The following is a 14,815-nucleotide window of genomic DNA, read 5'->3' on the forward strand; positions in this document are numbered from 1 at the left end:
CAGAGTACAGGCCTCGGTGTAACGCTCATTCCTTCGACGATAAACGCGAATCTGACCATCACCCCTGGTGAGACAAAACCGCAACTCGTCAGTGAAGAGCACTTTTTGCCAGTCCTGTCTGGTCCAGCGACGGTGGGTTTGTGCCCATAGGCGATGTTGTTGCCGGTGATGTCTGGTGAGGACCTGCCTCAGTCCAGCCTCTCTCAGCCTATTGCGGACAGTCTGAGCACTGATGGAGGGATTGTGCATTCCTGGTGTAACTCGGGCAGTTGTTCTTGCCATCCTGTACCTGTCCCGCAGGTGTGATGTTCAGATGTACCAATCCTGTACAGGTGTTGTTACACGTGGTCTGCCACTGTGAGGACGATCAGCTGTCCGTTCTGTCTCCCTGTAGCGCTGTCTTAGGCGTCTCACAGTACGGACATTGCAATTTATTGCCCTGGCCACATCTGCAGTCCAGATGCCTCCTTGCAGCATGCCTAAGGCACATTCACGCAGATGAGCAGGAACCCTGGGCATCTTTCTTTTGGTGTTTTTCAGAGTCAGTAGAAAGGCCTCTAGTGTCCTAAGTTTTCAAAACTGTGACCTTAATTGCCTTCCGTCTGTAAGCTGTTAGTGTCTTAACGAACGTTCCACATGTGCATGTTCATTAATTGTTTATGGTTCATTGAACAAGCATGGGAAACAGTATTTAAACCCTATACAATGAAGATCTGTGAAGTTACTCGTTTTTTTACTAATTATCTTTGAAAGACAGGGCCCTGAAAAAGGGCTGTTTCTTTTATTGCTGAGTTTATGTTACGTGTTTGCAAAAATATACTATAAAATACAAAACATTACATCTAGTCTATGAGACCAGGCTGGGGATGTGGACATGAAGCTAAGGTTAGTTTTTTAACTTCTATTTAACTAGGCAAGTCAGTTAAGAACAAATTCTTATTTACAATGACGGCCTATCCCGCCAAACTCAGACGACACTGGGCCAATTGCACGCCGCACTATAGGACTCCCAATCACGGCCGGATGTGATGCAGCCTGGATTTGAACCACCAGGTACTGCAGTGACGCCTCTTGTACTGAGATGAATTGTCTTAGAACACTGAGCCACTCAGGAGCCCATAAAAAGGGTTAGGGGAAGGGAGGAGCTGGGATGTGGACATGAAGCTAGGGGTAGGGCAGTGGCGGCCCATCATTCACCTCTTAATTTCACCTGCTGTTCTGACTTGGTGGTGCACATGTAGCCTATAACCTGTTTTTGAGAAATGTAATCATAGAATATTGTAAGAGCTTTCATTGTCTGCTTATATGCTCCCTTTATTTATCCTACGGTTCTGACTTGGTGTACAAGGAGAACAGCCCATATTCTGAAGACAAGGCTCTGCTCATAGCCAGGTGTAGCAGTGGTAAGGATTCAAGCCATGGTGCTGAAAATAAAGCTCTGCTGTTGGGACAGCTTTATGTAGGCCATACTGTAACATTGTGCGCATCATTTGTCACCATTTTAGTGCAATTAATGTATTGTTTAGTGTTGTGGCTTTGCTGGCATGCATCTAAAATAATGTTGGGGGGTTTGTCCCACCAAGATATACATGCTAAAATCACCACTGTGGTAGGATTTAGGGTTGAGCTGGGATGTGGACATGAAGCTAGGTTGAGGGTTTAAAAAGTTTGGGAACCACTGGGTTAGGTTAACCCTAACTCTAGTTTCATGTCCACACCCCATGTTCAAATCCATTCCTAGCCATAACCCCAATCCTAACCCTTAAAACTTTACAAGTTGTCATGTAAAGAAAGTTGCCCTTTCCCTGAGTTTATAGGGCTCATAAATCAACCTGAAATAATTTGTTTTGATGGCTCATAATAAAGCATATACAGGTGTGAGATTTGATTTGATCAGTTTCTTACAGCAGGAAAATAATCATGCAGCAACAGGAAATGTGAATTTATGGACATTTTTGTAGGGGTTGATACCTTTTTTTGTTAGGGCAAATCAAGTCCGACATTTTTATGTGTAAATTGCAAACTTTAGAAGGCTTTTTAAACCTTGAATACACTACAAATGTGCAGGAAATTTCCAGCAACAACAAGGTGATCAAATTAAGATCCTACGCCTACAGGTTATGTTGAAGCACTTTGACATTTCTATGGCATCAATGTAGATTACACACTTAGTTCATGTTCAGACAAGCTTGCTGTTGAATAACTATTTGACAGAGCACAGAACAACTTTCCTAGAAATGCATTCCAAATATCAAAGTGTGTGTTCATCTGGTTTCATGTATATTTGAGTAACCAAACATTAAAAGCCTCCTAACCCAACCAAAACACACACACACACACCTGTTTTAAGACCAAGTTCAGGTCTTTGAGCTAATGGTAGGCTTTTCAATTTTTTTTAAATACATCTTGAAAGTGTCAATCTGCAGTAGCTACATCCATGTTTGGACTTGTAAATGAATTATATGGACTCATTGACTCTTTGAAATGTATCTTATACATGCCTCATACCCCATCAGAACCCCAAATATAAGCTTGTTTTACTCCAATGTTTGTAAACTAGGTCAATGTAAACAAACACTATATAGCCTCAAAACTTGGTTAAAACTCTCATTTCGATATCATGGATGGCCATAGCCATGCATCCATAGCTCTGTCAATGAATTTGAGAGTGGGTACATTTATCCAACCTCATCCATCCCTCAGCTTTATACCGAATCAGAGGTGGAGGTAAGCTTTGTTAAAGTTTCAACTGCTGATATCCCCTTTAAAGCAAAAAAAGACAATTGTTCAATACTCTTTTCAATATACAACATCAAAGCAACATTTTATTGGAGAGAGAAAAGCTTTATATTTGAAATCCACCATGTCACCCTCTGCCATTCTGTGGCTAGCCTAAAGTTCCCTTTCTTTTTACAAATCAATTCAAAATGTACTGTAAAGTATGTAAAACCTTAGTTATTGACAGATTTTTCTAGAAACAAAGTGTAATTGCTTTCTTTCTCCAGCCCCTAACAGAGATTTCCTTGGTATTTCTTTGTATCTTGTTTCCTTTAATTATATGGAGCAGTCACAATGTTGTATTCAGATCATCCTCCAAGGCAACGGAAGCCAGTGTTTTTCACAATGTGTGTGTGTGTAGCACAAGAGGTTGGTGGCACCTTAATTGGGCAGGACAGGCTTATGGTAATGGAGGGGTGGAATACATGGTTCCATATGTTTGTCATTCCATTCGCTAATTTCCAGCCATAATTGTGAGCTGTCCTCCCCTCAGCAGCCTCCACTGATGTGTAGGGTTGCAAAGGGAGGGTATACTGTATTACTGGTAACTTTAAAAGTTTATAACATGTAAATTAAATTACATCGTAAATTAAGACAATTTTAATATTTACATTTTTTTTAATGACAAAGCTGTACAACATTATCCTAAATATAACCCATCAACTTTGTGAATACCGTTGGTGTTGAAAAGAGAGGGTTTCAGCATGAAATATCCTTTATATTTTGACATGCTTATATTTATTTGCATCTGTCAATATATGTTTGTTGAAAATGTAAATAGGGTTGCAGAGTTCATTGGAATTTATTTAGTTGTTGATTAGATGCTTTTTTAAAATGAATTAGTGTCACGCCCTGGCCTTAGAGATCTTATTTATTCTCTATGTTTGGTTAGGTCAGGGTGTGACTCGGTGGGAATATCTATATTTTCTATTTCTTTGTTTTTGAGCCAGTGTGGTTCCCAATCAGAGGCAGCTGTCTATCGTTGTCTCTGATTGGGAATCATACTTAGGCAGCCTGTTTTCCACCTGAGTTTTGTGGGAGGTTATTTTCTGTTTAGCTTATGGAACTGTGCGTTTTCCATTTTGTTTGAGTGTTTCTTGTAAAATAAATAATCATAAGCACTTACCACGCTGTGCTTTGGTCCACTTCTTCACCTTCAGACGACCGTTACAATTAGGCTGTTTTCTCTTGACAATAATATGGACACAAATAAAGAAATGAATATTTTACATGAATATATTTAAGAATAAATTCCTAGTTGCCATAGACAGCCCAAATTATAGATAACTATGTTTTGCAACCCTACAGTATGTGTGTGTGTGTGTGTGTGCGGGGGGTCTGCTTCAATCCTGCTTGTGTAAGGTGGAAAGAGTGTTTGCTTGCCCCTCTACAACCCAACTTCTAAGGGTTTATTAAGGTGTAGTGTTAGGAGTGTGTATCGGAGATGAAGTCAGGTGCAGGAGAGCAGAGTCTAGTGAACAGGCGCACTTTTTATTCCGGTCAAAATGACAGCACAAAATAACAATAAATGTGCCCAGATAATGGAACATAGACAAAAAGTAATGCGCGTAACAATATCCACAATATCAAAATACACGTAACACAAACAATCCTACACAAAGACATGATGGGGAACAGAGGAATAAATACATATGAATTGATTGGGGAATGAAAACCAGGTGTGCAGGGAACAAGACAAAACAAATGGATACATGAAAAATGGAGCGGTGATGGCTAGAAAGCAGGTGACGTTGACGTACGTACACCCCCCCCCCCACCGGCCTCGGGGACGACCCGGAGGGCGATCCGGCCGGTGGAACTCAGGCAGTAGTTCAGGGTCTAATCCATCAGCCACCGGAACCCAGCACCTCTCCTCCGGACCGTACTCCTCCCACTCCACGAGGTACTGAAGGCCCCTCGCCCGACGCCTTGAATCCAGGATGGAACGGACGGAGTACGCCTCCGCCCCCTCGATGTCCAGAGGGGGCGGAGGAACCTCCCGTACCTCAGAATCCTGGAGCGGCCCAGCCACCACCGGCCTGAGGAGAAACACATGGAACGAGGGCTTAATATGGTAATCGGGGGGAAACTGTAACCTGTAACATACCTCATTCACTCTCCTCAGGACTTTGAATGGCCCCACAAACCGCAGGCCCAGCTTCCGGCAGGGCAGGTTTCGGGTCGAGAGCCAGACCCTGTCCCCTGGTGCAAACACCGGGGCCTCACTGCGGTGATGGTCCGCGCTGGTCTTTTGGCGCAGGTCGGCCTGCTTGAAGTGACCATGGGCGGCTTCCCATGTCTCCTCCGCACATCTGAACCACTCGTCCACCGCAGGAGCCTCGGTCTGACTCCGATGCCATGGTGCCAGAACCGGCTGGTACCCCAATACACACTGAAAGGGGGAGAGGTTAGTGGAGGAGTGGCGGAGCGAGTTCTGCGCCATCTCTGCCCAGGGCACGAACGCCGCCCACTCCCCCGGCCGGTCCTGGCAATAGGACCGCAGAAACCTGCCCACATCCTGGTTCACTCTCTCCACCTGCCCATTACTCTCGGGGTGGAAACCCGAGGTAAGGCTGATCGAGACCCCAAACGTTCCATGAACGCCCTCCAGACTCTCGAAGTGAACTGGGGACCCCGATCAGACACTATATCCTCAGGCACCCCGTAGTGCCGGAAGACGTGTGTAAACAGGGCCTCCGCAGTCTGTATGGCCGTAGGGAGACCGGGCATAGGGAGGAGACGACAGGACTTAGAGAAACAATCCACAACGACCAAGATCGTGGGGTTCCCCTGTGAGGGAGGAAGATCTGTTAGAAAATCAACCGACAGGTGCGACCAAGGCCGTTGTGGAACGGGTAAGCGATGTAGCTTACCTCTGGGCAGGTGTCTAGGAGCCTTACACTGAGCGCACACCGAGCAGGAGGAAACATAAACCCTCATGTCCCGAGCCAAGGTGGGCCACCAGTACTTCCCAGACAGACAGCGCACCGTCCAACCGATGACCAGAGGAGGGTGATGTGGGCCCAATAGATCAACTGGTCACGGACAGCAGACGGAAGGTACTGAAGTCCAACGGGACACTGGAGTGGAGCGGGTTCAGTACGCAACGCCCGCTCAATGTCCGCGTCCAGCTCCCACATGACCGGCGCTAGCAGGCAGGAGGCCGGGAGAATGGGAGTCTGATCCATGGGCCACTCCTCTGTGTCATACAGCCGGGACAGTGCGTCTGCCTTCATATTCTGGGAACCTGGTCTGTAGGACAGGGTAAACCCAAAACGGGTAAAGAACATGGCCCACCTTGCCTGATGAGGATTCAGTCTCCTAGCTGCCCGGATGTACTCCAGGTTGCGGTGGTCAGTCCAGATGAAGAAAGGGTGTTTAGCCCCCTCAAGCCAATGTCTCCATGCCTTCAAAGCCTTAACCCCAGCCAACAGCTCCCGGTCCCCCACATCATAGTGGGGAGAGCAGAGTCTAGTGAACAGGCGCACTTTTTATTCCAGTCAAAATGACAGCACAAAATAACAATAAATGTGCCCAGATAACGGAACATAGACAAAAAGTAATGCGCGTAACAATATCCACAATATCAAAATACACGTAACACAAACAATCCTACACAAAGACATGATGGGGAACAGAGGAATAAATACATATGAATTGATTGGGGAATGAAAACCAGATGTGCAGGGAACAAGATAAAACAAATGGATACATGAAAAATGGAGCGGCGATGGCTAAAAAGCCGGTGACGTCGAACGCCGCCCGAACAAGGAGAGGAGACGACTTCGGCGGAAGTCGTGACATGTAGTAATGATGTGTGATCATCAATGAGTCAGATTTCGGAGAAAAATTTGATTTGGCCTTAAATGTTATCCTTGATGAAAACCAATGGAACCAACTCAATTTGCACGCTGCCCGCTGCTGCCCTTTCTCCTATGAAAACATGTTACTCCACATCACTCCTCCGTAGCTGATTAGGTAGCAGTGTTTAGCACCTCTGAGTATCCATCCACTGACAATAGGGGCTGGAGAGAACCTCAGATCCGATGTCAGCGTCACCTTTTAAGCCCAGAAAGAGATGTGTCCATTTTCCCACGTACACATATGATTCAAAAACTGATAAACGCAAAGAAACACAACATTAGTTGCTATGGCATGACTCAACAAGTGGCAGCTACCTGCTAAGACCTCACCTGTCATCCGGTAACGTGAGCCACCATCGATTAGCGAGAGAGAGGGAAAGTGTGTGAGGGTGGAATTTCCTATGACCTCCCCAACCCCTAGCCCCCCACACGTGTCGTTGGCTACAGTATATAAGGAGTTCCCACCTCACAGACATAGACACAGGACAATTTCCTACAAAAGAAATTGATCAGACAACCAAGGGAAGAGAGAGAGAGAGAGAGGAGTGATTCCATTCTGCGCTGTGAGATCCTGCAGAGAAAGACAGGAGACTGTGGAAGAACAAAACGAGAGAGTGAAAGAAGGTAAGAAAGATGAACCTGCTAAAGAGCAACAGCAAACTTCTGCATCATTTTCCATTCATGCTCTGAATTAGCTGTTGTCTTATTTTGTTGAGAATTCTAAGTAAGACTTGGCACTAGGCTGTGTGCATAAGTATGATTTTATATAATTGCACAGGTCTATTGCATGTTAACATTCCTACCCTGAATATTAGCGGAGGTAAGCTGACTAATCTGGATATCTGCAATATATATTTCATTATGTTTTAAATATATTTGTTGGATAAATTTAAGGCTGATAATGTTCATCTCTATTAAACACAGATTGGTATATTGGCATTTAAATAAACATTGAAACTTTGGATATTTACTGTATATCAACTAGGATAACTAATTTTCCAATTATTTAGGACACAAATGATTGGACAAATCCAATACTTGTACTATCAAATAATTATGAAATCAATGTTAAGTTATAAGTAAGAATTTAAATTTTGTAACGTTTAAAGTTTCCTGACAATTTAAACAAAGTTTAACGAAGATCCTGCAAGGTGCATATCAAAGGTTTAATAAAAACTGCTCCTGATAATAATAATGTCAAACAATAATGTAATGCACTACTATACTGCTGTGTATGTGAGAGGCTCCTTGTAGAGCAAAGCTTAGTGCTAGAGGATGGTTCATAAAAGGTATATACTGTAGAAGGCACAGACTGTTGCTGTGACTGCGAGGTCTGCCCACATACCATCTACTCATTACAATAGCGAAGTAGATGTGATTATTCAATTCCAATACAATAAAATCTGCCTAATACAACACCAAATCATTCAGTGAGATTATTGTCCTAAAGTAGAGAGATGAGAAATATTGATTAGGTATCAATTGATCAGGGAGAGGAAATATGAACATGCATGCATGGACTACCAACTCATAACATCAGTTTTTGTAGTAATAATAATATAAAAAATATATAAACTACTTTGTTAGTAATTAGAAGAATATTGGGGGAATACTTATTTTACTGTAACTTTCAGACACAAAGGTATACTTGTTTGTCAATGTATTTGTCATTATCAATTGAGTAGAGTTTAAAAGTTACAGTAAAATCAGTGCTAATTTCCCCCCAACATAACCTTTTTCCGAATGGCATTTCCTCCTCTAGTCTTTCTGACGAAACAAGTGGCTGACCTTTCTGCAATGCGGAGCTCAACTTATTCTCAGCAAACCGGGAACATTCCCAGGACATTAGTTAACATTCCCATTAAATTCTTGTTAGGGTTTGAGCTAATCATCTGATAAAAATCCCACGTACATTCTAACAATGTTTTTGATCACCAAATAGAGTATATCCTTGGAATTTTCTAACACAAAACCTGTAAAAACTACTACAGAACATTCCTCTAAGGTTCTCATTAGGTTGCCAGGGAATGTAATAACACAATGTTCCGGTATATTCTTAGAACATACTGCCACAACAAAATGTGGGAGCAATAGAAATGGTTCTGAGGAAACATTACAGGAACATTCTGCTTATTTTGATGGATATGTAAAATCTATGTTTTTTAAAGAAGCAGGGAATATTTCTACAATGAATGGTCTCATAAAGTTATTGTGTGACGTTATGACGTTATGTACCAAAAACATTCCTTGAACATACTTCATGATGTCTGGATTCAGTTGAATTGGTTATGAAAACATTACAGGAGCGTTCTACTAATGTCCATGGAGACTCTCACATAGGTATAGTGTGATGTGACCATTAGCGTTCCCTGAACATACTTCAGCAATAAAATGTAGGAGAAATAGAAAATGTTGGAGAACATTCCTGGAATATTCAACTAATGTTGGTGAATATACTGTATTACTACTAACACATACAACAAACAAACAACATTCCTGCGAGACTGTTATAAAGTTATTCTGCAAATTCATGACATGATGTTCCAATACATCACTGAGCCGAGCTTCCTGCCATCCAGGATCTCTATACCAGACGGTGTTAGAGGAAGGCCCTAAACATGGTAAAAGACTCCAGCCACCCATGTCATTGACTGTTCTCTCTGCTACCGCATGGCGAGCGGTACCAGAGTGCCAAGTCTGGGACTCCTTAACAGCTTCTTCTCCCAAGCCATAAGAACAGTTAATCAAATGGCTAACCCCCCCCTGTTCAGTCACAGACACAGCAGGGGTTCAAACTGTGGAACCCAATTCCTACATTTGAATATAAAAATTGATTTTATCAAACAAAGCTATGCTACATTTTATCTCTGGGACCCTCAGGATTACAAATCAGAGCAAGATTACTGAATTTAAGTACATTATTTACCTTCACAGGTGAATGTATCAAACCAGTTGCCGTGAAAAGTGTTTTGTTGTTGTGCACTCTCCTCTAACAATAGCATGGTATTTTTTCACTGTAACAGCTGCTGTAAATTGGACAGTGCAATTAGCTTAAATTCTTGTTAATCTTTCTTCCCATATAGGTCTATGGGAAATGTCGGGGAAATGTTATTTTTTACTTACAATGTCATGCTAATCACATTAGCGCACGTTAGCTCAACCATCCCACGGGGGGACACCAAACCCGTAGAGGTTAATCAAATAATTATGTCTCATATTTGCCTTTGCAATTGAGATAGAAAAAGTATTAATTCACAAGTATCTTCTCTTTCTTTAAAATCCTAATGTTTCCATTGGATTTCCCTTTGCATTGAAATCCTTAAATTAAGATTCAAATTCTGGCTATAAGATTCCAACTATGGCTTACTCTTAGTACATATTCACATCTATTTACACCTCACCACAATCTATCAGGCAATAATAAAAAGGTAATATGATTTCTGAAATCAAGTTTGTAGGGAACTAAAAGTACTGTAAATATAATTGATTGGTAGAGTAAGAAATAATAGAGGGTACTTATATTTCTAGATGTAGTTATCCTATCTCTGCAAAGACAAACATCACAACCTGGAACTCTTAACATAACGCTGTAAACAGCTTTGTACTTGTGTTAGTGCCATCCCAGAGGCGTGGTGGATTCATTCCTGGGATAACACTCCAAAGATCAAAACTAAATGTTTCGGAAACTTTTAAATAACATTCTGATGAAGGTGAGACAAGTTTCCACAGACATAGATCTATTGAGTTTGGCAGAGAACTCCACAGCAGTAAGAATGCCATGACACACACTCACAGTTACATTGGAACTCAATACTTCGTTTTTTCAGTCACTGTTTTAGTATGTTCAGTAAAAGTATGTTGTATGGTCAGTAAAAGGTGTTTCTTTATTATTTAAAGGCAACACATTCCTGCCTTTATACAGTACCTGGTGTTAGTACAGTATGTTTGGAACATTCTTGCAAAATCAGAGGTACGTTTTTACCATCCTAATACAAAGAGTGAAAAATCATCAACACAACTGGACAGATTTTGTGTTATTATAATTTTTGAACATAATAATATGTTCTGGGAACATTTACAGAACCAGTTATGGTTTGCTGGGATCTTTTTCTGAATGAAAATACATAACTGGATGCTCTAGATTCTATTATAGAACACCTGGATGGTTATCAGTGATGGGATGACTGAAGTACAGCCACAAAGTTAAGGATATAGGGAGCAGGAGTGGTGGTTTGTCAACTTTAACTTGTGCTAACTTAAAGATAACAGCGGGCAGTAGACTAGGGGAGATGCGTCACAAGGCCTGTTGAAGGCTGCCTCCCATTCAGAGACTTCCTTTGCATATCTTTCACAATATTTTATAGAAACTGTTCCAGTGTATGTGTGGGACAGGGGCATGAATGAGCTCCATATCTGTATTGTATGTGTGTGTGTTCACAAGGGCACTGATATATAGGAGCAACAGATAAACAAAGGTCAGTGAAGTCATCTTTGAAAAGAATGTCTGAGCATCACATACGTTGGGTGATAGAATTCCAATGGTATGGGTTCTAATCCATCCTTCTTATAGTTTGCCCTTCACCAGTTTACCTGTGAATACTGCATTCATTCACTTTTGTGTCATTTATTTCAGATTGATGCAGGACAGTAGAACTGCTGGTGAAATGACCACAGACTCAAGCCCTATTCCTCTATGCGCCTCATCATCTGCAGTCTATTTTCATGACGTGTTTCTGATCAGAATTCAATAATTGTACATGTCTTTGTCATTGGCTAATCCTCCCTGTGCCTGTGTGTCTTGTGCAGTGATAGGTTGAATATGGTGTGTGCGTCCTGGCTGTTAGCGGTGGTGGTGGTGTGTGTGTGCAACCCCGGGGTGGGGGGGCAGGGCTGGGACAGCTCCCACTGCAAAGACCTCCCTTCAGAGGACAAGATCCTGGTGAGTCAGAGTTAAAATCATCACCTTCATTCATTCATTAATCATCATCAAAATCAGTATAAGATTTAATCATCATCTATAGCAATTTTCATCACTCACTATTCATAGATTGTTCTTTAACCCATCCATCCATATATCACTAAACACTGTTCCTGTCCATCCATTTGTATTGAGCTCCCGTCTCCTGTTCTTCTTCCGTCTGGCAGGAGTGCATCCACCTGTTCAGGTCTGGGCTCCAGGATGAATCCCCAGAGCCCAGATCAGCTGCCCAGCAGTCCACTGAGGACAGCCTCTCCCTGGGCATCCTGTTGGCAGCCCTGACCTCTGGAGAGAGAGCCCTGGATGCTGACCCTGAGTCCCACAGCGACAAAAGACACTCCTACTCCATGGAGCACTTCCGCTGGGGCAAACCCATTGGGCGCAAACGCCGCACCATCAAAGTCTATGCCTCCAGTCTGGAAGGGGGGGACTCCTCCGAGGGCACCTTTCCCCTGCAGGCACGCAGGCAGCTGAGCAGCTGGGAGGACAAGATGGCGGGAGCTCTGGGGAACCAGGGGGCCAAGGCTCAGACTAAGGTAGTCCCCAGAACCCTCACTGGGACGGGGCTGCAGGATAAGAAGGATGGGTCCTATCGGATGGGTCACTTCCGCTGGGGTAGCCCAACCGCTGTCAAGCGCTACGGTGGCTTCATGAAGCCATATGCCCAGCAATCCCACAAGCCCCTGATCACGCTGCTCAAGCAAGTCATCCTTAAGAACGAGTAGTAGAGGAGGGCAGCAGAAACAAGGGATAGAGGGAGGGGAGGGGAGGGATGAGTGTAGTAAAGAGGAAAAGAGGAAAGATGAACTGAATGTTTTGAAGACCAGTGGCAACTGTTGAAAACTAAGAGTCGTATTTAATCTGTAGCCAAGTTTCCAGAGTAACACATAAAACAAATTATAGCTCTGCAATATAAAACAATGAAACAACAAATAAGTCAAAATAATCTTTCTTATGTACATTTCAGACAAGATATGGTATGTTACCTGTAAAAAAGACAAGGCAATGTTTCAAACAGCCCCTTATTTACAACTTATTTGCAGGTATGCCCTTTTATACATATCAGTGGGTAACTGACAAATTGGGAGGGTAGGGGGGTGCCGTTAAACAATGGAAGTGTTAATTAATTTACCTGCAAAGAAGCGGAGAACCGTACTGTTAACAGACCTGATAGCTCTATTTTGGTTACAGGGTCTGTGAAAATACAGGAATCATGACTAGGTCTTTAGGTGGGTTTTAAATTACCATGTTTTTTTTTAACCCTTACCTCTTTCAGATTGACAAAAAAAAGCTTGTACTGTATAAAAAGCTGGCATGGTAAAATAGTGTGATTTTTGTCTATATATGAAAGGGATATTAGCATTGCCCTAGATATCCCATAACGGTTTTGATTGAATAGGACCATTGATAGCTGTAGAATTAATTTATGGCCTTGGCTTGAACGCTGTATGAGAAAGTATTAATTGAAGGAAGTACTTAGAAAATCTTCGGTAACAATGACCATACTGAATACTCTGTATAGATGACAGACTGGGGTAGGGAGTGGGTACGAGAGAAGATCATTTCAAATGGAATACTATTTTTACTCATTATTTTTATTGAGATAAATTGTACCATATTGTAAATGTATATATTAAACAGATACTGCTTTGTGGCAAGCAACACAAATGACTTCCTTTTTTGTACTGTACATTACGTTTATTTGAGGTCTACCAAACAAGCAACCAAGATAAAGTCAATGGTGATGTCAATATACAGGTATAAGCAGTGGCGATTTTAACATGTAAATCTTGGTGGGGCAAAAATAAACAAGTGGGGTGCATGCCAGAAAAGCCACTACACAACACTAAACAATACAGTAATTGCACTATAACGGTGAAAAACAGTGCCCACAAACTGTTCGGGCCTACATAAAGCTGTCCCAACAGCAGTCTCAACACCTTACCACTGCTTCACCTGGTTATCAGCGGAGCCTTGTCTGGCAGCGAAACAGTTCATTCAGCCTCATTTACTGCCTTTTAAAGAAACATAGCTGATATGGCTGACTTACTTAAACAAATGTGTTTTCTACAGACAATTGAGATGTACAAACTATGGCATAAGGGGACGACAAGCGGATAAGATGCCATCCGTAATTTCGATTAAGACATTAATAAGCGAGCTAGGACGGACGTAGTCAATATAACTATTTGTTTAGCACTATTGAAATGTACAGCGACAGAACTCAGAACATGGGCCGTTCTTACAGTGTTCTCCCTGTACACCAAGTAAGAACCGTAGAATAAATAAAGGGGGATAAGCAGACAATGAAAGCTCTTACAATATTACATCACTTATGCAGGAGCATACAATACATTTTTGGACTCACCTTGTTGTGCTGTGCTCACTTGAACAGGAAGGTGGCGGTCCATCAAAGTCTGGCATTCTCTGGATTTATTGTGGTTTCAAAACAACTGGGAACTCGGGAAAAAAAAGGTTGTATCATGATCTTCAGGTTGTAGCTTTAGAAAGAGGCCGGACTTACAATTCTGAGTTGGATGACCGTTCAAAACATATTTTCCCAGTCGGAGCTTGTTTATTCCCGACTTCCCAGTTGTCTTGAACTCACTGAAGTCAAGTTTTCGCAGTTCCGAGTTAACAGTTGTTTTGAGCGTGGCACAAATCATGCTTCATTGACTTGGAAAATAGCTCCTTAATCCCAGATTTGTGACCACACAGCCATTCCACTGAATAACAGGCTTGTGATTACTTTACAATGCTTGCAGTTAGCCACTGTCACTGATTCCTTCCAAACCACTCATTGTTGAATTTGAATGTTTATGTCCAATGGCCGAATACGTTTTATCTATCATTTTTCTTCATTATTTCTGTCACGTCTGCTCCCACTCTTCCCTCCCCTGGCGCTTGAGGGCACCAGGCTGCCCTGCATCACGCACTCCTGCCATCAATTACGCACACCTGCCTTCCCTCGTCACGTGCTTCAGCGATATTGGACTCACCTGGACTCACTTATCATCTGTTTATTACCTCCCCTATATTTATCAGTTTCCCTGCTCTGTTCCCTGCTGATGCATTGATTGTTTTTTGCCTTTTTCTTGTATGCTAACGCTGTTCCTGTCTCGTTCCATGTACGTTCCTTATTAAATGTTTGACTCCCCGTACCTGCTTCGTCTCTCCAGCGTCAACTCATGTGACA

General features: G+C 42.5%; 1 protein-coding gene across 1 annotated transcript; it reads left to right on the forward strand.

Annotated features, from left to right (window-relative positions):
* Positions 1 to 7,129: 7,129 nt before the first annotated feature.
* On the forward strand, positions 7,130 to 13,290 carry LOC100169856 (proopiomelanocortin B; the record flags this gene model as incomplete). Its single annotated transcript, NM_001128604.1, is given in 3 exon segments — positions 7,130 to 7,265; positions 11,448 to 11,580; positions 11,787 to 13,290. Coding segments are annotated over 2 exon segments (678 nt in total). The 3' UTR covers positions 12,345 to 13,290.
* Between the last annotated feature and the right edge of the window lie 1,525 nt (positions 13,291 to 14,815).

This window comes from Salmo salar, chromosome 06 (genome assembly GCF_965601325.2).
Source record: "Salmo salar chromosome 06, fSalSal1, whole genome shotgun sequence".
Taxonomy (NCBI): Eukaryota; Metazoa; Chordata; class Actinopteri; order Salmoniformes; family Salmonidae; genus Salmo; species Salmo salar.